We start from the raw sequence: 27,367 nt of genomic DNA on the forward strand, positions 1-27,367 counted from the left end.
GAATCAGGGAGAATGTGGAGTTTAACTTCTGTCTGGGAAGTGGCAAACTATAAGAAAGTCGACTTTGAAATTTGCCAGATAGGCCAGACCTTCTTGTAGCCTTTAAAAGGCCTGAAATCACAGGGCTGACAGGAAGCTAAAGGGAAGCAGAGCAACCTGCTCCTCATCCCTAAAATTGCATCAAATCCAAGTGTTAGAATAAAATAATTTTCATTTTCTTATTTCTTATCCTGGCCAGCATTTGGATCTAGACTTGAGCTCCTTGGGGGGACACAGCATCATTATGCAAGACAGGAAAAGGAAAGAAGCCCATGATTTTTTAATGCTATATTTATGAACCAAATAAATATGTAATTATAGCTAGAAACGAGAAAAGGGCAGGCAGTAGGAAGCAACAGGAAAAACTGCTGGCGTGGTGTATTAGCTGCTCTCTTTGTCGCTCTCACCAAATGCCTGACAAGAAATAAGGGGTTGGAGAGTTGACTAAGTTAAGAGCAATTGGGGCTTTTCCAGAAGACCTAGACTTGGTTCCCACGACCCAGGGGACCCACAATTGTCTCTAATGCCAGCTCCAGAAAATATGACGACCCACCTCTTCCAGCCTCTGCGAGCACTGGTACATGTAGTATACACACAGGGAGACATACACACCTACTCATAAATCAGAAAAAATTATATATATATGTATATATATATATAATTCACACACATATAATATATATATATATATGATGCAATTCAAATGAGGAGAGCTTTGCATGGGCTCATGGTTTATGAGCAGAGTCCACAAAGGCAGGGAAGGTGAGGTGGGAGGAGTGGCTGCTATGGAGATGGGAGCTTGTTTACATCTGGACAAGTCAGGACATTGGGAATGTGCAATGCCTGTGTTTGTTGGCCTTTTCGTGTCCCTAGCCCATCCACATCCAGGGACCAGTTAAACCTCAGTTAAACTCTTGAAATGCTCTCACTGACACCCTCCAAGATAGGATTCATTAAGGACATTATTGGATTAATTCTTAATCCAATCAACTGGACAGTCAAAATGGACGATTATGAATCCACCCTCCTTGTCAGCTTACATCCAACACATCTCCTTAAACCAGAATGTTCTCATCCTGGTCCACATAGGCAAATGTGGTCATCCCAACTTCGAAAATTCCTATTTTTCAACAGTTCTCACAATTCGATGTTTCTTTTGGAACTCAAAGCAATCTCTTACTTGTGAGCAATCATAAAATAAAAACAAAAAAACAAACAAGTCGTGGGGCTGGAGAGACGGCTCAGTGGTTGAGAGCACTGCCTGCTCTTCCAGAGGTCCTGAGTTCAGTTTGGCTCACAAGGGACCCGATGCCTTCTTGTGGGCCTGCAGGTGTACATACAGCAGATTACTCATACATTAAAAACACTCCTCTATCAAACACCGTAGTCCATTAGGTTTCAATTAAACCTCGTTCGAGTTTTTGGGATCAAACAAATGCTCTTGGGTTCTTTGTGAGACTAACTTCATTCCCCAGAGTCCACCGTACCCCTCCCTCTGGGATTTCCTGAGCAACCTTTACCGTCTGCCTTTCTATTGGTATCCTACTTTCCCAATCATCCCTTAGAACAGCCCGTTAGGGAGAAGAGACACCATGACTGAGGCAAGTTTTATAAAGGACAGCGTTAAATCGGGGCTGGCTTACATACGCAGAGATTTAGTCTGTGATCACTATGGCGGGAAGCATGGCAGAGTACACGCAGCCATAGTGCTGCAGAAGGAGCTAAGTTCTACGTCTTGATCTGAAGGCAACCAGGAGACGGTCTCTTCCAAACAGGGCAGACCTTGAACCCTCACAGCCTGCCTACACAGTGACACACCCACTCTAACAAGGCCGCCCCTCCTAATAGTGCCGCACCCTATGGGCCGGGCATTCAAACGCAGGAGTCTATGGGGGCCAAACCTTTTCAAACTACCACACCCACAGTTCTAACCTTGTCCACATTGGGTCCTCAAACAAAAGGCTTAAGAACTACACGGTCTGAGTTCATCAAGGGCATCAACCCTCTGTATTACCGTGTTTTCACTGCTGTGACAAAATAGCTTACAAAAAGAAAGTTGTGTGAGGAAAGATTTATTCTGGCTTACAGTTTGAGAGGCCTCGTTGGCGGAAGTGCGTCACTGTGTAGAGAGAAGCTTTGAGATCCTATGCTCAAGCTCCACCTATCGCGGTTCCCATCATGATAGAGAAGGCTTGGTCTGAGGTGGGAACCCCTGGCTGCGACACATCGCTTCTCAGAAGACTCATCTTTTGGCTTTCTCCCTTTTATTAAGTCCAGGACCCCAGCCACGAGACATTGCTGTCCACGTTCAGGCTGTACCTTCCCTCCATATCTAAGCCTCTCTGACAATATCGTTACAAACGTATCCAAAGATGTATATCCCAGATGCTTTATTGTTTGTTTGTTTTGTGAGGTTTTGTTGTTGTTGTTTGTTTGTTTGTTTTTGAAACATCTCCCTATTTTTTTCCTGGGTGGCCTGGAACTGATATGTATTCTAGGTAAGCCTGAAAGTCTGGTAAAGATCCCCCTTGCTTTGCTTCTCAAGGAATTAAAGATGTACCTCCACAGCTAACCCCCCTAGGTGTTTCTTAGAAAATCAAGTTGATAATTGAAATTAATGGGAACTCCTGAAAAGAAGCTGTGATTGCAGAGACTGGTTGACTGATGAGAAGTTTAGTTCTGTGGGAAGACTGGAATATTGCAAGTCCAGAGGCTAATTACCTTAACTTGGGCTAATTTTAGCCCCAGACTATGTTCCTTGCCCACTTTGAAATCTATTAACTTAGAAGACTCCTAGCTTCTACCAACTCCAAAGAATCTCATCAGATAAACTCGCAGGCCTATGAAAACAAGCTCCCCCTCTCCTGCCCCCTGCTCAGTCTCTGATGTACCAACCAATGGATTTCATTTTATTATTATCTCTTTTGGGGTTTTCACCAATGTATTGTAAACTTTCCTTGATCCCAACTTTCTTGGTTCTGTAAAACTATGAAGGTTCAAGAATCCATTTTCCATTGGAACATGAAATTTAGAGATAAGGTAAATCCGTGTAAATCAGGTAAATCAGGCCATGCCATTCAAAATGGCTCCGTTCTCTTAATCCCTTCAAGATAAGAGCTATGGGTTTTGCATTGATATTAGTCATCAAACATAGCTGATAGACATAGCATATGAAAAATGCTTCAAATTATTAGTTACTAGGAAAATACAAGTTTAAGTCACTGTGATCGTTTATATATGCTTGACCCAGGGAGTGTCACTATTTGGAGGTGTGGCCTTGTTGGATGGGTGTGGTCTTGTTGAAGTAGGTGTGTCACTGTGGGTGTGGGCTTTTTTTCTTTTAAGATTTATTTATTATATGAGTACACCATAGCTGTCTTCAGACACACCAGAAGAGGGCATCAGATCTGATTACAGATCGTTGTGAACCACCATGTAGTTGCTGGGATTTGAACTCAGGAACTCTGGAAGAGCAGTCAGTGCTCTTAACCACTGAGCCATGTCTCCAACCTGGGGTGTGGGCTTTAATACCTTACTCCTAACTGTCTGGAAGTCAGTCTTCTCCTAGCTGCTGTCAGATGAAGATGTAGAACTCAAAGCTCCTCCTGCACCATGCCTGCCTGGATGCTGCCATGTTCCTGCCTTGATGATAATGGACTGAACCTCTGAACCTATAAGCCAGCCCCACTTAAATGTTGTCCTTATAAGATTAGTTGCTTTAGTTATGGTATATTTTCACAGCAAAGGAAACCCCGACTAAGACAGTAGGTATGTAAGTGAATACAGCCATGGTGAGAATAATAATAATACAAAAACAGTATTAGAAGTTTCTGAAATAAATTAAAGTACATCTGGTGATCTCACCCCTGGGTATGTAGCTAAGGGAAATGGAATCACTGTGTTGAAGAGATATCTGCATGCCCATGTTCACTATAGCACAATTCTCAGTAGTTACAGTAAGAAATCAATGTAGTGTTCATGAATGGATGAGTGAAGCTGGGTTTGGTGGCTGTCTGTGAGTTCAAGGCCAGCCTGCTCTACAAGAGCCAGAAAGTACACAGTGAGCAGTCTCAATGGTAGATAGATAGATAGATAGATAGATAGATAGATAGATAGATAGATAGATTGATAGATAGATAGATAGGATGGATGGACAGAAGGAAGAAAGAATCCAATGGATTGCTATTTGGCCCTAAGAAATTCTGTCATTTACAACTACATGGTTGTACCTGGAGAACATATCTTCACTTAAATATTGCCAGAATGGCACATAAATGACCAATGACAAATGAAAGACCCCCGGAGTGGGGAGACCTTCACTCAAGTCTCGGGATGACGCACCCTCCCAAGAACTCACACAAGACCGTCCTTGTTGTAATTACATGAGGTTTATCGATAGCAACCAGTGCACTGGGGTCGAGACTCGTATCCCACGCAGGGGCAGTGGAGTTCGACCCCGAGAGGCTGGGATAAGAGGTATTTAAAGGGAGAAACCGCAACCTGAGGGGGCAGGGATGGCGTCACAGAATAACAGTGAAAAATCACAAGGAAGAACTCTGTCCCCCAAGATTGTTTCCTAGGAGAAGCTGTCTCCTACTTCTCAGATTGTTTAACTTCATGGTCCGCTAGTTCCTAGGAGAAGTTGTTTCCTGCTTCTCAAGATTGTTCTCTAAGATTTATGGTCAGCTAGTTTCTGGGAGAAAGCTGTTGAGCTGGCCAATGTAATTATCCATTCTATAGCCCTAGGAGAGGCTTCTTGGAACATACAATTCTGGGGCCTAACCTGTTTGTTTTTTTCTTTTCTGCTCTAAACTTTGTGTCTAGGGGGGCAACTTTAAAACTTTTATCTTTCACAAATACCACACGATTTCATTGCTCTGTGAATTTAAAAAAAAAAAAGTCAGATTCATAGTAGAGGTAGAATGGTGGCTGCCCAGAGTTGGAAGTGGAGGGACTGAGAGGAGCTGCCGGTAGTAAGAGTGTGTGTGTGTGTGTGTGTGTGTGTGTGTGTGTGTGTGTGTGTGTGTGTGTGTGTGTATGCGCCAGTAAAAACCACTGGTCTCTGGAGAAGCCATCCCTGGTACCCACAAAAATGGTGTTTAGTGTCATTGGTCCCATCTCCTATGTCAGTGTTCCATTGTGAGAAGAAAGAAGTCAGAAAGCTTTAATGCAACCTGTTTCACTATTTCAGTGGGGGCCACCCCGCCATAAAAGACTCTGAATTTTCTGTTTCATAGGATGTCACTGCTAAAGCAGGCCATGTTGACTACTCATTCTGTAAGCCTATACCCAGCTTACTTTTCTGCAGTCATCATTGCTGCGGTGTGCAGGGTAAATCCTTTTACCTGAACCCAATTCTCTAAACCTTTAAGAAACATTTCCCACAGATATCTAGGAAAAATAGCTACATATGGCTCCTTTCTCCAAAATGATCTTATGGTCCAGTGGGATGGGACTGCTGGGGATGTTTTTGTTCCCATCTTGGGACTTGAGTAGGGTTCATTTTCTCTTCCTGTTAAAGAATTAAAAGGCAGGGGGTTGGGGATTTAGCTCAGCGGTAGAGCGCTTGCCTATCGAGCGCAAAGCCCTGGGTTCGATCCCCAGCTCCGAAAAAAAAAAAAAGAATTAAAAGGCAGAAAAAATGCTGAACGAGACAGGTGGCAGCAGAGAAATCTTGAACATGGCGAGCAGGAGCAGACAGAATCTGTAGTTGAAGGAAGTCTTTTACAGCAGGTACACAGAGAGAAAGACCCTCTGCAAAGCAGGGGAGTTTAGGGCTGGAAGGTTTAAAAGTTTTCGGAAGAATCTTCATTCATCTCCTGATTTAGGGTTGTTCATTTTGAAGTAAGGATGGGTGATTAGGTCCTAACTGTTGTCTAAACATTTTCTGATCAGGCCTTGAACTTGCTGAACTAGCCCATCAGCGAGAGCCTGAGGCCAGGCTTTTGTCTCAGGTTAGGAGGGTGGGGAAGAAGCCGCCATCTTGAAAGGTACCAACATTATTATTACCTAGTCACACCCTTCTCCATGTGTCTGCCTCTTGGGGAGTCTATTTCATTGATCCTTCATTTTGAACTCAGAAAGTGACCATGGGGTGTGATAAACCCTGTGGAAGAGAGTATAGGTACTTTGGGAGAACCATCAGGGGCTGTCCGATTCTGTGGTTTGAGAGGCAGTGAATTTTGTGTTGTTCTGCAGAAGGCCTTATGTCTACACAAAGGCTGATGGGCCAGTGGGGCCCAGTCTGGGAAGGAAAATAGTATGTGGAAGGGTGTTCTTAGCAGAGGCCACTGCCAGGTTCGGACGGTGATGGTTTCACAGTGGGCTCTTCATTATGTGCAGTTCATATCAGGGACAAAGGGTTTTGACAGGGTCCAATCTTGAAAAGTCTGCACTCGGAATGCCTCAGTCCTGGGGTGTGTGCTGGTCAGGGATTACAAAAAGAAAAAATATCAATTTGCTTTATACAGATATGAGATTCGTTATGAGAATTGGCTCGGGATTATGGACACCAAATTGGTCCATCCTGGGCCGTCTGCAGGTTGGAGATCCAGGAAATCCAGTCCTACTCAGGGTCTAAAGACCTGAAGAAGAGGCTGAGTGTGGGTGTGGGTCTGGATGTGGGTGTGGGTGGGGTGTGGTGGGGTGTGGATATGTGTGGGATGTGTGGGTGTTGGTGGACTATGGTGTGGGTGTGGTGTGGTGTGAGTGTGGTGAGGTGTGGGTGTGGTGGGGTGTGGGTGTGTGCTGTGGGTATGGGTGTGGGTGGGAGATCGGCTGGGCAAAGGCTTGGATTCTGCATACCTGGGAACCAACTCTATTGTCTAAAGGCAGAACGTGGAAATCCTACTCCAAAAGAATCAATTTGCCCTCCTTCCAGTTGACAGGTACTGGCCACACTGCATAGGCCATCTGCTTTACTTTGTCAGATGCTACTGTCTTCCAGAAAGACCCTTACACGCACACCCAGGGTTGTTTTCTGGGATATCTCCACACTCCTTTAGCCCAGTCATGGAGACACGCAAAACAGCTAATGGAACCACGTTAAGAGTATTTAATCGGGAGTTAAAGAACTGACTGGCATTTTAGAAAGGTGACTTTAATGCCGAGAGATTAGAGTTCCAGTCCATTGGCTGGAGTAGATATAGGAAATGTGGCTTTAAGCATAAGACTCCAGGCTTTAGAGCCAAACCTACTTGTTTCTCCAAATGCAAGAGATAGTGCTTTCTGATTAGAACCACTGGGCAGCCGAGAGGAAAAATGCTCACAGGGGCATCACAGGAGCGACTAATAGAAAATACATTTTTTAATGGACATTAGATATTAAGATATCATCCATGCGGTCTATGAGAGTACCCTAGCCACGACTCCTAGTAATGGGGAACACAGAACCTGAACCCACCATCTTCTGTGACCCAGTCAAGGCCTCAAGGGGAGGGATTGGACATCAACCCAGCCTTACCTACAGTTCGTCCTGCCTACTGAGTGTTCTAAGATCTCAGCCTAGCAGAATGCTCGTTAAGGAGACCAGAGAGACTTCATCCAGCCACAGATTGTAGCAGATGCAGATTCCCACAGTCAAACATAAGCTGGGTCTCAGGGAGTCCTGCAGAGGATGGGAGGAAGGACTGGAGGAACCAGAGGGGCCAGGGACACCTAGCCCACAGAATGAACTGCCTGGGATTCATGGGGACTCTTAGAGATCAGGGAGCCTGTAGGTTCCTGAAAGGAGCTTAAGTCCTCTGCACATAGGTTATGGCTGAGTAGCTTGATATTCTTGTGGAAATCCTAACAGTGGGAGCAGGGACTGTCTCTTTTGCCTACTTGTGGGACCCTTCTCCTCTTACTGGGTAACCTAGCCTTGATGTGAAGGTGTGTGCCTGGTCTTGTTGTAGCTCCTTAGACTGCATTTAAATGATGTCCCCAGGAGGCCTGCTCTTTTCTGAGAGGAGGCAGAGAGAGGGTGGATCTTTGGGGAGATGAGAGGCAAAGAAAGGTGGACCTGGAGAAGAGGGGAGTTTTGGGGGAAGAGACTGGGTGGAGGGGAGGGAGGGGAAACTTTGGTCAGGATGTAATATAGGTGATAATGATGATGATGAGGATGGCATCGGTGGTGGTGGTGGTGATGATGATGATGGTGGTGGTGGTGGTGGCAATGGTGGTGGTGGTGATGGTGGTGGTGGTGGTGGTGGTGGTGGTGGTGATGATGATGATGATGATGATGATGATAAAGGATATCATCCTGAATCTGGCCACTCCTTATCATCTCTGCTTCTGTGCTTTGTGTTGCTTTGAGACAGGATGTCACTGTGTAACCCCGGCTGGCCTGTAATTTACTTTATAAACCAGGATGGCCTTGAACTCACAGAGATCTGCCTACCTCTACCGCTGGAATGCTGGAATTGAAGCAGCAAGACACCACAGCTGGCCCTGCTTCTGTGTTTTTAAAGCCAACCCCACCTTCCTTCACTCTGAGTTGTAGGTAGCTTCCCAGCGGGCTTGCCTCCTGCTTTACACCGCAGCCAGGGGGATTTTCACAAACTGTTACTCTGTCATAGACAGTAATGAGTCATTCTGAATACAGAAGAGACTGAGGTAATGCCATCTTGTCCTGATCTTATTTTCTGTCTGCTGGGACGCTTTTCCTGCTACCAGCCTGACCTCCCATGAAAAACTGCAGCCGCCTTGGGAGGCACATTCTGGACTTTCCATGACCCTGACCCTGATCTAGATGGAGAATCAAAACAAATGTTATCTGGTTCCCTACGCCCAACAGTGATCTCACTGTGATTTTTCCCTTTGTAAATGCTGTTTCCCTGAGCTTTGGGGGCTGAGAGTTGTTTGTAGAAAGAGCCTGTTCTTGGAAGCTGGCTCAAATAGAGGACTCTTATTTGTCATTCTATGCGTGTTGGCCTGTGAGTTTCTCACCTGGGTAAAACATAATGAGGAACCACGAAAACAGTTGGTCAAATAGGAAAATAGGCAAGAGGCATAGGTACAGAAAAGAAATAATTGGCTCTGAAATTTACAGATAATTGCTCAACCTTGTTTATAATAAAGGGCAGGCGGATTGCAACCATTTTTTTTTCTCTCAAATATCAGACCGGCAAATTCCAGGCTTTAATAATTGCAAATAACACATTACCGATAAGGTGGTAACTGCTAAGACCTAGATAGAAGGCAAACAGGAAATGCCTATTGAAGTACTAAAGAGTAAACCCTTTTCTTTAGGGTACTGTGGATTGAGCCTAGGATCTCACATGGTGATGCAAACTCTATACCAGCGACTGGGCCATTTAATTCGTATGAACTTAACTTAAAGCTACAGCACTCGCACAAAGTCTGTTAAAAACGAGTGTGAGCAGAGTTCGAAGGCCATAGACTCCTGGGTGCCTCGTTATCCTTGGATCCCCCTGGATTGCTGAACTTAAGCCACTCAGTCAGTTTCTATTTCTTTTTTCTCTTTTTCCTTTGAGCTGAGCTTTCTCCTGGATTTTTTTAAATTTTATTTTTCTTGCATATTTTACGTATTTACATTTCAAATGTTATCCCCTCCCCCCCTCCCCCCTCCCCCCTCCCCCCTCCCCCCCCCTGCTTCTAGGAGGATGCTCCCTCTCCCACCCACCCACTCCCACCTCAATGCCCTGGCATTCCCCTACACTGGGGAAATGAGCCTTCACAGGACCAAGGGCCTCTCCTCCTATTGATGCCAGACAATGCCATCCTCTGCTACAAATGTGACTGGGGTCATGGGTTCCTCCATGTGTACTCATTGGTTGGTGGTTTAGTCCCTGGGAGCTCTGGAAGGGTCTGGTTGGTTGTTTCTATTTCTGACGCACCAAACATTGAACCCTGTTCCTCCTCAAAGCTAGAGCAGATGCTCCTCTCTCGAGCCTCTCTCTGTGCAGGGTCCATCCATTTTTTTTAAATGATTCTTTGCTACACAGCTCGTCACCTGACCTTTGACTACAGGAAATGACTATATCTGACCATCTATGTATAAGTGGATTTATATGATTATGTATGATTTATATAATTAACAGTCTCCATATGTCCATATAGTCCAACAGAAATCACTATAGGGACTAATTTATGGGAGACACTAAAATAAAACATATTAATGCACACTGGAAAACATCTCAGAGAGAGAGGCTGGCCGTGGTGCGTGGGGGGTTGGGAGGTGGGTGGAGTGACAGGACCAAGGTCTTCAGCAAGGGAGAGATGCCCTACCCCTTACCCAACCTCTTGCTCTGCCCCTTGCTGGTTATAGCACCTCCCTTGGTAGCACGGTAGAACTGGCCCTGTTGGCATGGGTGCAGAATAACCAGCCCCTATGGCTTGAGCATGGGAGAACTGGTCTACCTCATCTATAAACCGGATCATGTAAAGAGGCTGTTCCTGCAGAACCAAAGCTGCAGGATCTTCACGACAGAGAGCAACAACAGGCTATCAGAGAGGAGTTCCAGTGAGGATCCAATGTTGACAGTGTAGAAGCAGCCAGGGGCCTCCAACTAGACCCCTGACTCATTGGAATGAACATTTGCAAATAAAGCTGTGTGGGACAAAGGGTGTAGTGTGTGACACACGGTGGCACACTGAAGCTTCCAGGGTGAGAGGTTTGTTCATTTGTTTTTGTTGTGTTTTGTTTTGGGGGAGGTGGCAAGGGCAGATACTGGTCCACTTCTGGCAGTTCTTCTGTGCCGATGAGATAAATGAAAACAGAAGTATCACACTGGAATTCAGACATCCTCCCTTTGTACCCTGGGTCGGACAAAAGGCCATCAATAACTGTCAAGTCTGCTAACAAGAAAGACAGAGACCACAGTTGGCTAAGGGGTAGGTTCCCTGTGAAATCTCCCTGCCACACACACAGGCGGTAAGTCACACATAACAAATAGGAGCTCTGCGAACTACAGATGGTTCTGGACCGGAAGAAATACTGTGACCTGCGATTTGCACAGCAGGCAGTAGAGGCGAGTATACAAAATGCTATAAAGTGGCCAGAACAGAGGACACGGTGCCAATTTGGAAACCCAAGTCACACTTCCTTAGGCCAACTGCTCTCTGTAAACATTTTGGTGGTTAAGAGAGAGCTTTATGCACACATCACCCATCCCGTTATTGTATTGGAAGGCCACTCAGGTTGTTCTAAATTCAGCCCCGAGGGGAAAGAACAGAATGTACCCACATGTGAGGAGGAAGTCCTCTTTGTGCTTCTCCAGTAGCATGTTTTTGCGTACTTTATTAAGGGATTATCCTGAGTACTTCCTTAGTTTTTCAAGTGTTTCTCTATGTCATTCAAGAGATAGCAGTAATTCTGATTGAAGGCTTATTTTGGGTTCTCCTATCCAGTTAGAGTCCAGCCGCAAGCTAGCTGTTTTCCTCTCAGACGAAAAGTATGTGTCTAAAATTCCAGTGGTCATTGCTGGGTGCTACTGACAGACTTTGGTTCCCATGTTCCTGTCTGTGTAAGCATGACTTCTACAATACATGATGTGGTGGTTTGAATAGATATGGCTTCCATGGACTCATATGCTCAGGCTAGGCCTAGAGGGCAGTCACTTCTGCTGCCTGTGGATCCAGATGTAGAACTCTCAGCTCCTTCTCCAGTACCACATCTGCCTGGGTGTCATGATGCCACGCTTCCTGCCATGACGACAATGGACTAAAGTTCTGAACTGTAAACCAGCTCCAATGAAATATTTTCCTTTATAAGAGTTGCTATGGTCATGGTGTCTCTTCACAGCAATAGGAACCCTAACTAAGGTACATGGTTATTACATGTAGATGTGACATCTACATGTAGATATGATGTCTCAGTGAGGATCGAAAGGACGCAGCGCTGTACAGAAACAGATTAAAATTGTCATTGTTTATGCCTCGTTCAAATTCAAGTTCTTTTGGAATTTTTTTTATGGATAAGAACTAGGACTATTTCCAGAGAAAGGACACATCTGAATAAACTAACCAGAGGCCAGGCTTCTAATGTATCAGTGGGTTGGCAGCCTTTCATACCCAATAGATATCTTACACTGTTTTTAATGATCCACATCTGTGGGATTGGGCAATGTCATTGGCTCATATTTATCAGGTCTAATCAATACTGTTTGATAGGCAATGACTTCTGTTTTATCGTACTAGAAAAAGGAACTACTCCCTGGTCAGACAATATCCACCTCCATAATACATTTGAGTAAAAGGGGGCACAATCACTTGACATGAACTGTGTTAACAATGTAATTTTTTTTCCAATTTTCACTTTAATGAAACACTGAATTCCCATATCCCTTCAATCTAACTCAAGCCCTGGCTAGTAGTACAGTGTATCGATCATGCTATCCAGCAACGTCAAGCATGGTAACAATAACTAACCCTTTAGGAATTTCCATTTTTGCAGTTACTTATTCTCCCCCTGCCCAGAGACTAAATTCGGAAGAGAAGCTTCACCTAAACAAAATGTTAATTGCTAAATAATCTTCCTCTCTAGTTAAAAAAAAATCAGAACATTTGACACCTGCACGTACCATCACAACACACTATGGTTTTGTTTTTTTTTTTTTTTTTTCTCCTCTTTGGTCATAGGCATTAACGCAAAGCACATACCTTTCTGTGAGGCTTAACCTGCAGACAAATATGTTTGTCCAGAGTTATAGAATCAAGTCCCAGGGGATTGAGGTCGGTTGTATGTTCTGGCTGGGTTTGGGAATGGATGGACATATGCCCCATGCCAAAGATCTTGCCTACTGTGTCACCTTTCTGTCTATTGACCCTGCATCCCCTTTCCCTCATGTACTGGCTGGTTTTGTGTGTCACCTTGACACAAGCTGGAGTTATCACAGAGAAAGGAGCCTCCATTGAGGAAATGCCTCCTTGAGACCCAGCTGTAAGGCATTTTCTCAACTAGTGGTCAAGGGGAGAGGGCCCAGCCCATTGTGGGTGGTGCCATCCCTGGACTGGTGGTCCTGGGTTCTATAAGAGAGCAAGCTGAGCAAGCCAGGGGAAGCAATAGTAGTAACATCCCTCCATGTCCTCTGCATCAGCTCCTGCTTCCTGTCCTGTGTGAGTTCCAGTCCTGACTTCCTTTGGTGATGAGCGGCAATGTGGAAGTGTAAGCTGAATAAACCCTTTCCTCCCCAACTTGCTTCTTGGTCATGATGTTTGTGCAGGAATACAAATCCTGACTAAGACGCCTCACATATAAAAACCCTTTCATATCACTGAATTCCCTAAGATAGTCATTTGGGGGAATGAGATAGTTCCCCGATATCTTCTTATGATATTGGACATTAAATAAATCCAATTCTCTCCCTACAAACTCCTATGTTTCCTATGTGGCTTTGCACAGCCTTGTCCTTTTCTCTCGTTAGCAGCCGCTATTTTGAATCTATCATTCCATTGCTTTTAGGTTTATTACATATATTTGTTTCCCCCTGAAACAATGTAGGGATGGGAATAATTCTGTATATACCATTTTGCTCATGAGGTATACATGCCATTGTACAATGAAAGCACATTCCTTTCACTGTGCTCTTTACTGTATTTTGGACTGTTGGTGGACAACCGGGATGGTTTTTGCTTTCTTTGCTCTTACAGATGATGTGGATACGAGCCTGGGAGAGCTTTTCTCAAATGCATGTGATACTGGTTAGTTCATTTATCAACTTGACCCAAGCTAGAGTCACCTGGGAAGATGGCACATCAGTTGAGGAGATTGCCTCCATCTCCTTAACTTTGGATTGGACTATGGGCAAGTCTGTGGCCATTTCCTTAAAAATGATTGGTTGGGAGGGCCCACCCCACTGTGGGTGTGGCCACCCCTGGGCAGGTGGTCCTGGAGTCTACAGAAAAAAAGCAAGCTGAGTAAAACACAAACAGCCAATAAGCAGCATCTCTCTGTGGCCTCTGCTGGAGTTCCTGCCCTGCCTTCCCTCAGTCATCAATGGTGATTAGGACATGGGAGCCAAAGCCACCCTCTTCTCCTTCAAGTGGCTCTTTGATCAGTGTTTTACCACATCAATAGAAAAATATGCTAGGCCATATGCCTGTGAGTAGAAATGCTGGACCATATGACACATACGTCATCAGAATCACCAGATAATGCCAAAGCCCTTTTCAAAGTGGCTGTGTCAGCTTCCTTACTCATGAACAGTTTAGAATGGTCCAGTATCTTTACAGTCCCACTGATATTTGAGGCTTGATGTGTCCTTGTGTGCTATCATGCTGCCCAAACACAGTTTTCCACTGGTGAATGGTTTTGCCAAATTGCTCCTCACAAAGGTGTTACTAATTTATATTACCACTAGCAGCAGATGAGTGACTGCTTGATTTTATCTCTTTTTACACCTCAGCCAATATTGAAAGCTAGAAGAAGTGATTTAGCCCAATGGTTACAAATTTTATTAAATTTGTACAAACACTGGTTATACAAAAGTAGATATACCATGTGACATAAATAATAAAGTATTATTTGTTAACAGATAATAAAGTATCTGTTAGTATCTTTGGGGGAAAAAAAATGTTTCTTGAGAGAAGGTGTTGTTATGTAACCTGAACTGGCCTGGAACTTGATAAGTAGACCAAGCTGGCCACAGGCTAAGAAATCTACCTGACTCTGTCTCTAATACTAAGGTTAAAGACAAGTGCTGCCCAGCCTGCTTCTTGGGATAACTTTCCTCTTTCTTCCTGTGTGTCATATCGCTTGTCCGTTTGGATTATACTTACAGACACGGATTTCACAGGTATGCTGCTCATTAGAAATTCACATTCACAACGTGGCCAGGGAGCCTGACTTGTAGGCAACCCCTTTGTTCTTTCGGATATTCCCCGACAAGATTCTTTTCTTTCTTTTGCTTTCTGGCAGGCCAGTTATTCCTTCTCCTAAAAAACACTTTAATTTTGAAATATTTTCCAGTTTTAGTTTTTATGCTTATAAAGCAGGAAGACGGTTATCTGATTTGGATTGCATTGCTTACTAGAGAAGTTGTGTAGTTTTAATTTAATGTTGGCACCTGTGGATCTTCTGATATAAATTATCTCTTTATATCAAATTGTAGTGTTCAGAGAGATCTGAGGCCAAAGGCCTGAGTGCAGAGCATCAAATAAAGAAAGCTTCGTGGAGTTGGGGATTTAGCTCAGTGATAGAGCGCTTGCCTAGCAAACGCAAGGCCCTGGGTTCAGTCCCCAGCTCCGAAAAAAAGAAAAAGAAAAAAAAAAAGAAAGAAAAAAGAAAAAAAGAAAGCTTTGCAGAGTTAGGAGGCATGGCTCTGTACAGAAAAAAAATAACCCTGGAGATTTTATTATTTCAATTTATCGGAGGCTCTTTCACTCCAATAATTGAAAGGAAACTGCAGATGTAATATTAGATTCTTGACAGAGTATCAAATTAAATTTTGTTTTCCCTCTATGAAACTTAGAAACTGTGCAGTGCAGAATTAGAAAGATGTTTAAAAATAGCATTTACATAATTGGACTTGATATAAGTACATCTACAAATAGCCCACACTGGGCCTGTCCATTGTCTCCAGCGATCCTCAAATAATGTACTTTTTTTTAAAAAAGCTTTTATAATGAAGAAACATGAAACTGCTTGAAAATAAATCCTCTTTGCAAGGTCACAGTCAGTCAGTACAAAGGTCAAGAGTAAAATTAGTTTTCAGTCTATCATTATGGTCCAAACCCTTCAAACCCCCTGCAGAGTTTTTTACTTATTAGGAATTTAAGTGTTGGGAAGATGAAAGCCTTCAGCCAGCAAATTGTTAGTTAAATACAAAACAAAGACATTAGCATTGCAAGTTTCTAGGGTGTTGAAAGCTAAGTGTTTGAATGCTAAAATTCTTGACATTTAAAACGCTCAGGAGCCAAGCCCGCCGAAAGCCAACTCACATGCAAATTGTAACAATTTATTTCTCTTGGGCCTTGGCATACTTCTTTTGGGTGCCAGAAGTAGAGTGAGATCTTTGAGATTCAAACCTTTGAGAAATTTGTTAAATGTAGAACTGTATTCTCCAGGGGAAAATGTCTGCGTCATCACAACTTTTCCTCTCCCCATGGACTGAATGAGCGTCACAGCCAACGCTGGGTTAGTGTGGATCGCTTGTGGCTGAACGACCATTGATCTCATCCGGTCGCCTTTTGCATCCGGTTGCTGAGGGTCGGGCTTATCCCAGGTCATCTTCCAGCTTCGCCAATTTCCTCGCAAGTCGTTTGGGTACAATGTGGTGGCCTGTCTAGCCCAAACGCCAGAGTTAACGTTCTAGGGTGGTGTGCTTTGCTTGAAGGTGGCCACTTAATCTTAGGCCCCTTGGCATTTGGTGGGGAAAGATGTGATAAGGAATATTTTGCGTTCTTTGGAGGAATTTTGTTGTTAAGGGTCCAGAGGGAATCGAAGCTGATCATAGAGTTCTCTCTCTTTTCTCAATCCCAAAGCTGAGAGTGTTTGTAGGGGAGAACACATGCTTGTTGTTTAATTTCATTCCTTGACAGTATATTTTCTGTCAACACTGGCCGACACTCAGGTGGCTTCTTTGGTTGTTTTGGATTCAAGAATCAGCCTACAATTAAAGTAGCAAAACTGGAAATCATCTTGGAGCACTGGATTATTAGGTAGGGGCAAATAGACCCTCCCCCTTACCCACTGCTTGATATGTGACTGAAACACACTTCACAAAAGAAACAAAAGAAAAGCATGCAAGTCCACACACCATAAGCTTCACCTCACCTGGGAGGCTTCGGAACTAAAAACCCAAAAGAAAGAGGGAAGCCTGCATATTTCTGTGCTTAGATGTAGGGAAAAATGATGTGATTGTGTAGAAAAGCCATCAGATAAGAGAACATGATCTACTCTAATTGATAGGAGTTAATATGTAGGTCTGTTCAGATTCTCTATGCCCCCAAATCCTTGGATATAAAGGTATTCCTTTTCTCTAGGGATAAGGTGGGCACCTCTGAGATGAAGATCTGACGGCCTATTTCCAAGGAGAAGGTAGAGGGGAAGATGGAGTTACTATCATCTTTCTACAGTTTTCCTCAAATGCTGGGACTTCAGTGCAGCGTGTCCTGAACCCCACAAGTAGGAGGCCAGTAAAAAGCAGTTTTGGAATAAAACAACTCCTGGGTGATCTTGGCTGTACCAAACTCTTCTCCTGTTCCCTTCTCCAATGGGTAGGAGTGCCTACTTATCAAATACCTCTGTAGACAGCTCAGCTTAAACAGTATAAGAGGTCGGTTTCCTTAGCCCCACAGAACTTCACACTAGTAGGAGGGAGAGGTATGCTGAAGCCCGGTACAAAGGAGTGCTGCTAAGAAGAAAAAAAGGATGATCTGAGAGTCTCAAGGAGGAAGGCTAGGGAAAGTGCATAACACACATGCAGAGGCATCTCATGACTATTTCTCATTGCCTGTTCTCCACTGAGGCAACTCTTGAATTCCCTTTTGTTGTTGTTTTTAGATTTATTTTTCTGGATACAGTGTTCTGCCTACATGTTTGCCTGTGAAAGACCCCCGAAGGGAGCCCCCCACTCAAGTCTCGGGAAAGACGCGCACCCAGTAGGACACAGACACCGACCTGCTGTAATCACACGAGGAAGATTTATTGTGAGCGAGATGAAACGAGAGCTCAGGCCAGCATGCTGGGGTCGAGACTCATACACCACACAGGGAGTAGAGGAGTTCGACCCCGACCTGAATTTTCACAGAGCTTATAAAGGAAAAAACCACAAACCAGGGGGATCAGGAGGGAGGGAGGAGGGAAATTCCAAAACCATAGACTGCCCATACAGTTAGGTCATATGCCAGTCATGTGTAACACTAGGTAACACACCCAGGACTTTGTGACATTGTGATTAGGGGGTAGTGACATTTTACAGGGCCATTGGAACATTGTGGCCGGAGGCTATGGGTCATTGTGGCTGTTCCAGGAAACTTTTCATGCAAGAATGTTCCGGGAACCATTGTACAGTAAGGGAGGGGTGAAAAGTTCATGTTCTCACAGACTCTACTTCTTCTTTTTGAGTAGCCAGACCCCTATTTCTTCTTTTTGGGTAGCTAGGCGGCTTTTTATTAAATTTTTAATCCTTCATTCCCCACTTCTTCTTTTTCATCGGCTCTAATCTTAGAGCCATTGTTCATCCCATTGTAACTCTTGGTACTGTTGTCGCAGGACCAGTACCTGAACAGCACTCACTCTTTCTTTTATAAATGTCACCAGCCTATTGATTATACATGGCCCGAAAGTAAGTAGAAGCATGAGAATTATAATGGGCCCAACTAAAGTAGAGAGGAGAGTGGTTAGCCATGGGGACTTATTAAACCAACTTTCAAACCATCCCTGTCTGTCTTCTCTTTCCTTTTTCCGTATATCTAAGCGCTCTCTAAGTTTAGCCATCGAATCCTTGATCACTCCAGAATGATCAACATAAAAACAACATTCTTCTTTTAGAGCAGCACAGAGTCCCCCTTCTTTGAGGAATAATAAATCTAGTCCCCTTCTATTCTGTAGTACCACTTCAGACAGGGAGGTTAAAGACTCTTCTAGTTTAGTTATAGATTGTTCTATGGATCTAAGGTCAGTATCCATAGCTGCTCGTAATTCCTCATAATATTGGGGGGTCTGAATTAATGCAGCGGCCCCCGTACCAACTCCAGCCGCTATCCCCAGTCCCATGAGTACTGCAAAGGTCAAGGTGATAGGCTCTCTCTTCCAACGACCTCGGTGATCAAACTCATCTATAAAAGAGCTATCATCATGATATAGGAGCCTAGGAACGAGTTGAACCAGAATACAGTAATCTTTGGAAGTATTGAAAACAGAAGTTGATACACAAGGAGTGAGACCAGTGTTGCAGGCCCATGCTGTGTCTAGGGGGGGTACTAGATACTGATTACCTTCCGTAGGCTGGACGATCTGTGTTTGATTGCAAAGATGCTGTTTATCATGAGGTACCTGGCCTAAACAAAGTCCACTTCCTGAGACTGCTGTTAGAGTTAACTTTCTGTTTTCCCCCCAGGGGCATTGAGAGGAATCTGTTGTTTTGTTGTAACCCCTGGTCTGAGCAATACCTTCATAATATGGGGGGCTAGAGGCATAACACAACCAACAAGACTGAGTAACGTTAGGATTGGTACGATTCAGGACCAGGAATGCCCCTTGTATTAAGCTAAACAGACGATTTTCAGTGTCCGGGGGTATGGGAGTATTTGAAGTGGAGGGAGGTTCTTTAGCTAGGACATTAGGACCTACAGGTTGGGCTGGGGGGCTACTAAGGCTTAAGCGAACCATGACTGACGATCCAGGCTTGTTATTATAGTTATTAAAAACTACCCCCCATCTCATGCCCCTCATCCATGCTTGGGTATCATAATTTTTACCATCGTCTGTAAATTTGATCCGAATTCTATCTAAATCAGCAGAGCGACAGTCAGATCTTCTATATGGTTCCATTATGACATACCTCCCTGGCCCAGAGTTTTCAAAAGAAAAGGTAGCCCTGTCATGAGTATATTCGCTGTCCCATTTCCAGTCACCATCATTGGAAGAAACACAACTCCATTTAGCACAATAATGTGAGGCTGGTCCCCCACATATAGTCTGCTTATTATGCTCTGGGCAGCAGTAAAACCCATAGCTTCTTACTTGATTAGGGGGAATGGAAGTGGGGATAATCTGTTTGAGGCAGAAAGCTAGGTCAGGCCACCATGTCCCTGGCGGTGCTATTTTGGAAGTGGTGAATAAAACCTGATCCAGAGCAGGACCAAGAACCTGCCAGGTTAGTATTAAAGGCTGATGTGGGTTGTAATTTGGTAGGTAAACCTGACCTGAGTGAGGAGCAGCCTTAACTGAATCATCTGGTGGGTGCTCACGGTTAGGCCTGGTGGTCTTGGCGTCGAGAACACGAGTAGTAGCGTGGTCTCGGTTTGCATCAGCAGTAGCAGCGACAGCAGTAGTAGCGGCGGCTTTTGCGGCGGCAGCAGTCTGGATGATTCCCGGTTTCGCTGGCGTTGGTTTCGGAGGCGTGGGTTTCGGAGGCGCAGGTTTCCTAGCTGGAGGATTCGCAGCTCCTATGTTTCCTGGCCATATTCCTGCATCTTGGCTCTTCACTTCTGCGGCACAGGCGAAGCTTAAGAGGATTATCAGTAGTTGCCACCATCCAGTTGTTGTCTTCATTTTGGCTGGGTGTCTTCTTGACGTGGGAAGCGTGTATCCAAGCAGCGATCCCATCCACCTTTACTGCCGTGGGGGTGGTCAGCAACACCAGATATGGTCCTTTCCACCGGGGCTCCAAGGTGCCAGCTCGATGTCGTCTGACTAAGACCGAATCTCCAACCTGGAACCTGTGGGGCACCTCTGAAGTTCCCGGTGCGTAGGCTTCTTTTATCTGGTCCCAGATCTGTGTTCTGATGACTTCCAGAGCCTTTAGATGAGTAAACAAAGCAGAGGATGAGGAAGAGTCGGCACTGGGATCCAATATCCCACTGGACTCAGTCAAGGGGGGCGGTCCCCCATGGAGAATTTCATAAGGAGTGAGGCCGAAACGTCCGGGCGTGTTTCGGACCCTAAGAAGCGCAAAGGGAAGGAGAGTCACCCAGTCTTTACCACCGGTCTCAATGGCTAATTTAGTTAGGGTCTCTTTTAGAGTTCTATTCATTCTTTCTACCTGTCCTGAACTCTGGGGTCTATATGCACAATGTAATTTCCAATCTGTCCCCAGTTGCGAGGCCAATCCCTGACTTACCTGGGCAACAAAAGCTGGCCCATTATCCGAGCCGATTACCTTGGGTACCCCAAACCGGGGTAAGATTTCTTCAAGAATCTTCTTGGCCACCACCTGAGCAGTTTCGGATTTTGTGGGGAAAGCCTCCACCCATCCTGAAAAGGTATCGACAAAGACTAATAGATATTTATTACCATATTTTCCTGGCTTTATCTCAGTAAAATCCACTTCCCAGTGGACTCCTGGTCGGTCTCCTCGTCTTCTTTTTCCAGGCTCTTGATAGGGCTTAGCGGCGTTAGTAAGTGCACAGGCCTGGCAAGAATCAACCACCTGCCTAATTGTTGAATTTAAATTTAACACATGGTATTTAGAAGCTTTGACAAGTTGTTTTAGTTTATCTGCCCCTAAATGAGTCAACTGGTGTAGTCTTTGAACATAACTTATTCCTTCTTTTGTTGGCAGGATCACTCGCCCATCCATAGTCCGCGCTACCCCATCAAAGCTGAATTCTTGAGCTTGTTTTCTGTGAGCCATATTTTCTAGTATTTTAAAGTCATTGGCTGAATAAATGTAGTTAGAGTCATCAGTAACTGGAGTTTTTACTGGAGTCTGACTCTTTTCTGCTAATATTGTTACCTGCTGGGCCACCTGTTTTGCTACGAGGTCCGCCATTTGGTTTCCTTTTGTTATAGGATCTTCTCCTTTTTGGTGGCCTGGACAGTGAATAATGGCCACCTTCTTTGGCAAATGTACTGCCTCTAAAAGGGCTAAAATCTCTTCTTTGTTTTTGATGTCTCTTCCCGCTGAAGTGAGTAGCCCCCTTTGCTTGTAGATGGCTCCATGTATATGGGCTGTAGCAAAGGCATACCGGCTGTCGGTATAAATGTTAATGGCCTTACCTTCTGCCAATCGCAAGGCCTGAGTCAAAGCCACGAGTTCGGCTTTTTGAGCTGAAGTTCCTTCTGGAAGACTACTTGCCCAGATTACCTGTTTTCCATCCACCACTGCCGCTCCCGCTCTCCTTTTTCCTTCCACCACAAAACTGCTACCATCTGTATACCAAGCAGGCACACCTGGCCATGGTCGATCAGTCAGGTCCTTTCTTGTTCCGGTTTCTTCCGCCAAGATGTCGGCACATTGATGTATTGGGGTAGAGTTATGTATCTCAGGGAGAAGAGTAGCAGGATTAAGAATGGCAGGGGGGGCGAAAGTCACTCGTTCATTCAGTAACAGGCTCTGATAGTGGGTCATCCGGGCGTTAGTCATCCACCGGTCCAGTGGCTGCCGCACGATACTCTCCAGAGCATGGGGAGCAATGACAGTCACATGCTGACCTAGGGTAAGCTTGTCAGCATCTTTAACAAGTAAGGCCACGGCAGCAATGGCTTTTAGGCAGGAGGGCCATCCGCTGGCGACCGGGTCCAACCTTTTTGACAAGTAGGCTACCGGGCGTTTCCAGGGCCCTAGAGCCTGAGTTAAGACCCCGCGGGCTACTCCAGCCCGTTCATCAACATATAAGGTGAAAGGCTTAGTCAAATCTGGCAAGGCCAGAGCAGGGGCTGCCAGTAATGCAGCTTTTATGTCCTCAAAGGCTCTTTGGTGCTCCTCGGTCCAGGTGAATGGGACCTTTTCTTTTGTAAGAGGGTACAAAGGGGCTGCCAGTGTTGCGAACCCCGGTATCCAGAGTCTACAAAAGCCCGCCGTCCCCAGAAACTCACGTACTTGTCGCGGAGTGGTGGGGGTCGGGATCTGCATCACAGTTTTCTTTCGAGCTTCGGTGAGCCACCGCTTTCCTTCTCGGAGAGTGTATCCTAGGTAGGTCACCTCAGTGCGACACAGCTGAGCTTTTTTAGCAGACACCCGGTACCCCAACTCACCCAATTCATTTAGGAGCTTTTTGGTCCCCTCACGACACAGTTCTTGGGTTGAAGCAGCAAGCAGTAGGTCGTCTACGTACTGCAAGAGAGAAATCTGGGGGTTTTGGGCCCTGAAAGGCGCAAGGTCTCGATGGAGCGCCTCATCAAAGAGAGTAGGAGAATTTTTGAACCCTTGGGGCAGCCGTGTCCAGGTCAGCTGGCCAGTGTGTCCTCCTTCTGGATCTCTCCACTCAAAAGCAAATAGTGGCTGGCTGTTGGGATGCAACCGAAGGCAGAAAAAGGCATCCTTTAAGTCTAAGACAGTGTACCAAGTCCGCTCTGGTGGTAGGGAACTTAGTAAATTGTAAGGATTTGGAACCGTAGGGTGGATGTCCTGCACCCTTTTGTTAACTTCTCTTAAATCCTGTACTGGTCGATAATCATTAGTCCCAGGCTTGCGTACAGGCAGGAGAGGAGTGTTCCAAGGAGATTGGCAAGGCACTAGAATCTCTAGTTGTAACAGTCTCTGAATATGTGGCCGGATGCCTTCTTTAGCTTCCCTACTCATAGGGTATTGTTTGACCGAGACTGGGGAGGCATCAGCTTTTAATTCTACTACTACTGGCGGTACTTGCTTGGCTAACCCCATCCCTGCCTGCTCCGCCCAGACTTCGGAAAAAGCAGACAGCCACTCGGGGGCTAGTAAATGTTTGGGATTCTGCTCATGGAGGCGGTATTCTTCTTCTAAACTTAAAACCAAACATGCAACTGGGGCCTCCTCCCAGGTTACTTTTGGCCCTTTGGAGGTGAACTGTACTTGAGCCTTAAGTTTGGTTAATAAATCTCTTCCCAACAGGGGCATGGGGCATTCAGGAATCACAAGAAAAGAATGAGTCACTTGGCTTTTTCCTACATCTAAAACTCGTTTAGTGGTCCAGGGGTAAAGTTTACTACCAGTGGCTCCCATCACCATAGTCTTCTTTTGCCCCAATTGTCCCAGTGGCTTGGTCAAAACTGAATGTTCTGCTCCTGTGTCTACCAAGAAATCAACAGGAGTCCCCTCCACAGAAAGAGTTACCCTAGGCTCGGGGAGGGGAGTCGAGCCCCGACTCCCCTAGTTCTCTTCAAAGGCCAGTACCTTGGGTCCTCTTTGTTTCTTTTTAGGACAGTTTCTGGCCCAATGTCCTCTTTCTTTGCAGTATGCACATTGATCATTTTCGAGCTGCAGTCTTTTTCCTCCCGGAGGTCTTCTTGCTCCGTTGCCCAGGTACCCTGACTGTCCCTTCTCTATCCTTCTGTCACCTACTACTGCGGCCAAAATCTTAGTTAAGTTCCTCTCCTGCCGGCGATCACGCCGGTTCTCTCTCTCCTCTGCCTCTTTCTTTTCTCTCTCTTGTTTCTCTTCCTCTGTTTCCCTCTTATGATACACCTTCTCTGCTTCTTTTACTAGATCTCGCAAAGTGTAGTCCTGGAGCCCCTCTAGCCTCTGCAGCTTTCTTTTAATGTCCGAGGCAGACTGCCCAATGAAAGCCATGGCTACAGCCGCTTGCTGTCCCTCCGAGGAGGGGTCAAACGGTGTATATCTCCTATAGGCTTCCATCAGTCGCTCTAAGAAAACAGAGGGCGGCTCTGCTGGTCCCTGAAGAACTTCTCTTACCTTAGCCAAATTAGTGGGTCGCCGAGCGGCCCCTTTGAGCCCCGCCACTAGAGTCCGGCGGTATACTGTGAGACGCTCCCTACCTTCCGCAGTGTTGAAGTCCCAGGCTGGGCGGGTCAAGGGGAAGGTTTCATCTATAAGATTGGGGAGATTAGTGGGGGTCCCATCTGGTCCGGGGACATTCTTTCTGGCTTCCAACAGGATCCTCTCCTTCTCCTCTGTGGTGAAGAGGGCCTGCAGGAGTTGCTGGCAATCATCCCAAGTGGGCTGATGGGAAAACATAAGGGACTCAAGAAGCCCAGTCAAGCCCGAGGGATTTTCTGAAAAAGAAGGGTGATTAGTTTTCCAGTTGTATAGATCAGCTGAAGAGAAAGGCCAGTACTGCAAAGGGACAAGTTCATCGGGGCCTGGCGGGGGGCCACCAACATAGGCACGGAGGGGCAGGGCAACAGTGAAATCCCCTTCTGGGCTGCGGCCTCTCCGGCTCCGTGTCCCCGCCGCAGGCCCCCCCACCCCGTCCCTCTCGGCCGGTGCCGGGGCCGGGGGTGCAGATGGTCGCGGCAGAGGATAAGGAGGGGGCTGTGGCTCCGTCCACAAAGGGTCCTCGATCTCAGGGTAGATCTTTGGAGGTTCCGAAGGGTCTGCCAACGGTTGGGTCTGCTTAGGTTTAGCTGCCGCAACCGCCACTGTCACTCCAGACCCCGTGATCCAGGGCTTAACCCAAGGTGGGGGATCCTGGACTAGGTCCTGCCAGACGATGATATAGGGGATCTGGTCGGGATGTCCTCCTACTTCCTGAAAGACAATGCGCTTAACAGCGAGAACAAGAGACAGGTTAAAGGCTCCCTCTGGTGGCCATCCTACCTTAAAGGTTGGCCATTCGGATGAACAAAAAGTCTGCCAGGGTCCCTTCTTAACGTCTACTGAAAAATTGTGAGCTCTAGTCCTTACTTCAGTCCAGTGATCCAGAGTCAAAGTCAAAGGAGTCGTTACTTTCTGTCCCATGTCGAGCTCGACAACACACACCACACACACGAGCACAAACAAAAGAGAAAAAAGAAAACAAAACCGACGTCGACTTCGTGTCGACCAGAGGCACTGAAACTGATCGGCAGGTTGCAGACCTTGCCTAACAAACCGGTCGTCAAGGAGTAAAGTCTCCTCTGGACCTATCAGATGGGGTTCACCAGGCGTCCCTGGTCCCCCCTTGTCCTCCTGGGACGTCTCCCAGGGCGAACGGACGGTGGGTACCTGGACACGTCTATCCCTATCCACCCCGCTCTCCTTCCTGGAGCGCGGTCTCACTGAGCGTCCGCAAAACCGAAACAGCGATCGCACCAGATTCCCAGACAGAACATAGACACAGACCCAGACACAGCGCTGAGATAAAACAGAGAATCTTACCTCCAAGTGGGTCTAGGACCCCTGGGTGGTCGCGCAGATCCCGGACGAGCCCCCAAATGAAAGACCCCCGAAGGGAGCCCCCCACTCAAGTCTCGGGAAAGACGCGCACCCAGTAGGACACAGACACCGACCTGCTGTAATCACACGAGGAAGATTTATTGTGAGCGAGATGAAACGAGAGCTCAGGCCAGCATGCTGGGGTCGAGACTCATACACCACACAGGGAGTAGAGGAGTTCGACCCCGACCTGAATTTTCACAGAGCTTATAAAGGAAAAAACCACAAACCAGGGGGATCAGGAGGGAGGGAGGAGGGAAATTCCAAAACCATAGACTGCCCATACAGTTAGGTCATATGCCAGTCATGTGTAACACTAGGTAACACACCCAGGACTTTGTGACATTGTGATTAGGGGGTAGTGACATTTTACAGGGCCATTGGAACATTGTGGCCGGAGGCTATGGGTCATTGTGGCTGTTCCAGGAAACTTTTCATGCAAGAATGTTCCGGGAACCATTGTACAGTAAGGGAGGGGTGAAAAGTTCATGTTCTCACAGACTCTACTTCTTCTTTTTGAGTAGCCAGACCCCTATTTCTTCTTTTTGGGTAGCTAGGCGGCTTTTTATTAAATTTTTAATCCTTCACCTGCATTCCAGAAGAGAGCACCAGATCTCATTAGAGATGGTTATGAGCCATCACATGGTGGCTGGGAATTGAACTCAGAATCTCTGCAAGAGCGGCTAGGACTCTCAACCCTCTCCAGCCCTCTTGAATTCATTAAAAAAAAAAAAAACGTACAGATGATAATATTTTCAGAAATACAAATCTGGATATACATTGTAAGAAAGCTAACGCACATGGAGTAACTCTCAACATAAAGGTCTGGACTGGAAAGATGGACCGGTCAGTGAGATGCCCTATGTTCAAGGCTGAGGGCTTGAGGTCAGGTCTCCAGCACATACCTGTGAAGCTGAAGTACTGGTACATACCTGTGACCCCACATCTTGAGATATTGAGATAGAAGAATTTCTAGACCTTGCTGACTTACAATTTGTCCATTTACTTTCAATGAGAGACCCTGTGTAAAAAATAAGCTGGAGGTGGAGTGGGGAGAGTCGGTTTTCTTTAGGGGTATAAAGCCTCTGGTAGGTTGACTACACTTCAGTGAATGGCCCAACGCACGAGAATATGAGCAGTGTAAGTTGGATTCATCAGGTTATTTTTAAAAAGGACTTGAAGTTGAGAAGGGATGGAGGTGAGTCTGGAAGGAGTTAGGAAGTGGAGGAGGGGTGAATTACTCAAATTACAATTGTTATACTCTTTGAAAAAATTAATAAAGATTATATATATCATATAAAAATAAGCCATTGAAGTGATTAAGGCCTCCACATACATGTGCATGCTTGCACCCATGCACCCATACACATACATGCATCCATCCACACATAAACACACATATACACAGACATGCACACATATACTACACAAAAAATTTAGAAGTCAAGAAACAACCCTCCCAGAATTTAGATGCTATTCAAGTAGATGTCTAAGGTGAAATTTGAGTGAAAATGAGCCAGCTAGAAAGATGATCTAAGAGAATCTTGAGGCAGTTCATACTTCAAAATAAAAATAAAAATATCTTGCTATGCTTGAGGGGAAGAACAAAATGACAAAGGCTGGAAGATGGAAGAAGAACAGTCACA

General features: G+C 45.6%; 1 protein-coding gene across 1 annotated transcript; it reads right to left on the minus strand.

Annotated features, from left to right (window-relative positions):
- Nucleotides 1–20,053: 20,053 nt before the first annotated feature.
- LOC120093558 (uncharacterized) lies at nucleotides 20,054–26,239 on the minus strand. The gene is given in 2 exon segments (XM_063264414.1): nucleotides 20,054–20,447; nucleotides 20,808–26,239. Coding segments are annotated over 2 exon segments (4,833 nt in total). The 5' UTR covers nucleotides 25,266–26,239; the 3' UTR covers nucleotides 20,054–20,072.
- Between the last annotated feature and the right edge of the window lie 1,128 nt (nucleotides 26,240–27,367).

The sequence above is a fragment of the Rattus norvegicus genome, chromosome 7 (assembly GCF_036323735.1).
Source record: "Rattus norvegicus strain BN/NHsdMcwi chromosome 7, GRCr8, whole genome shotgun sequence".
Classification (NCBI taxonomy): domain Eukaryota; kingdom Metazoa; phylum Chordata; class Mammalia; order Rodentia; family Muridae; genus Rattus; species Rattus norvegicus.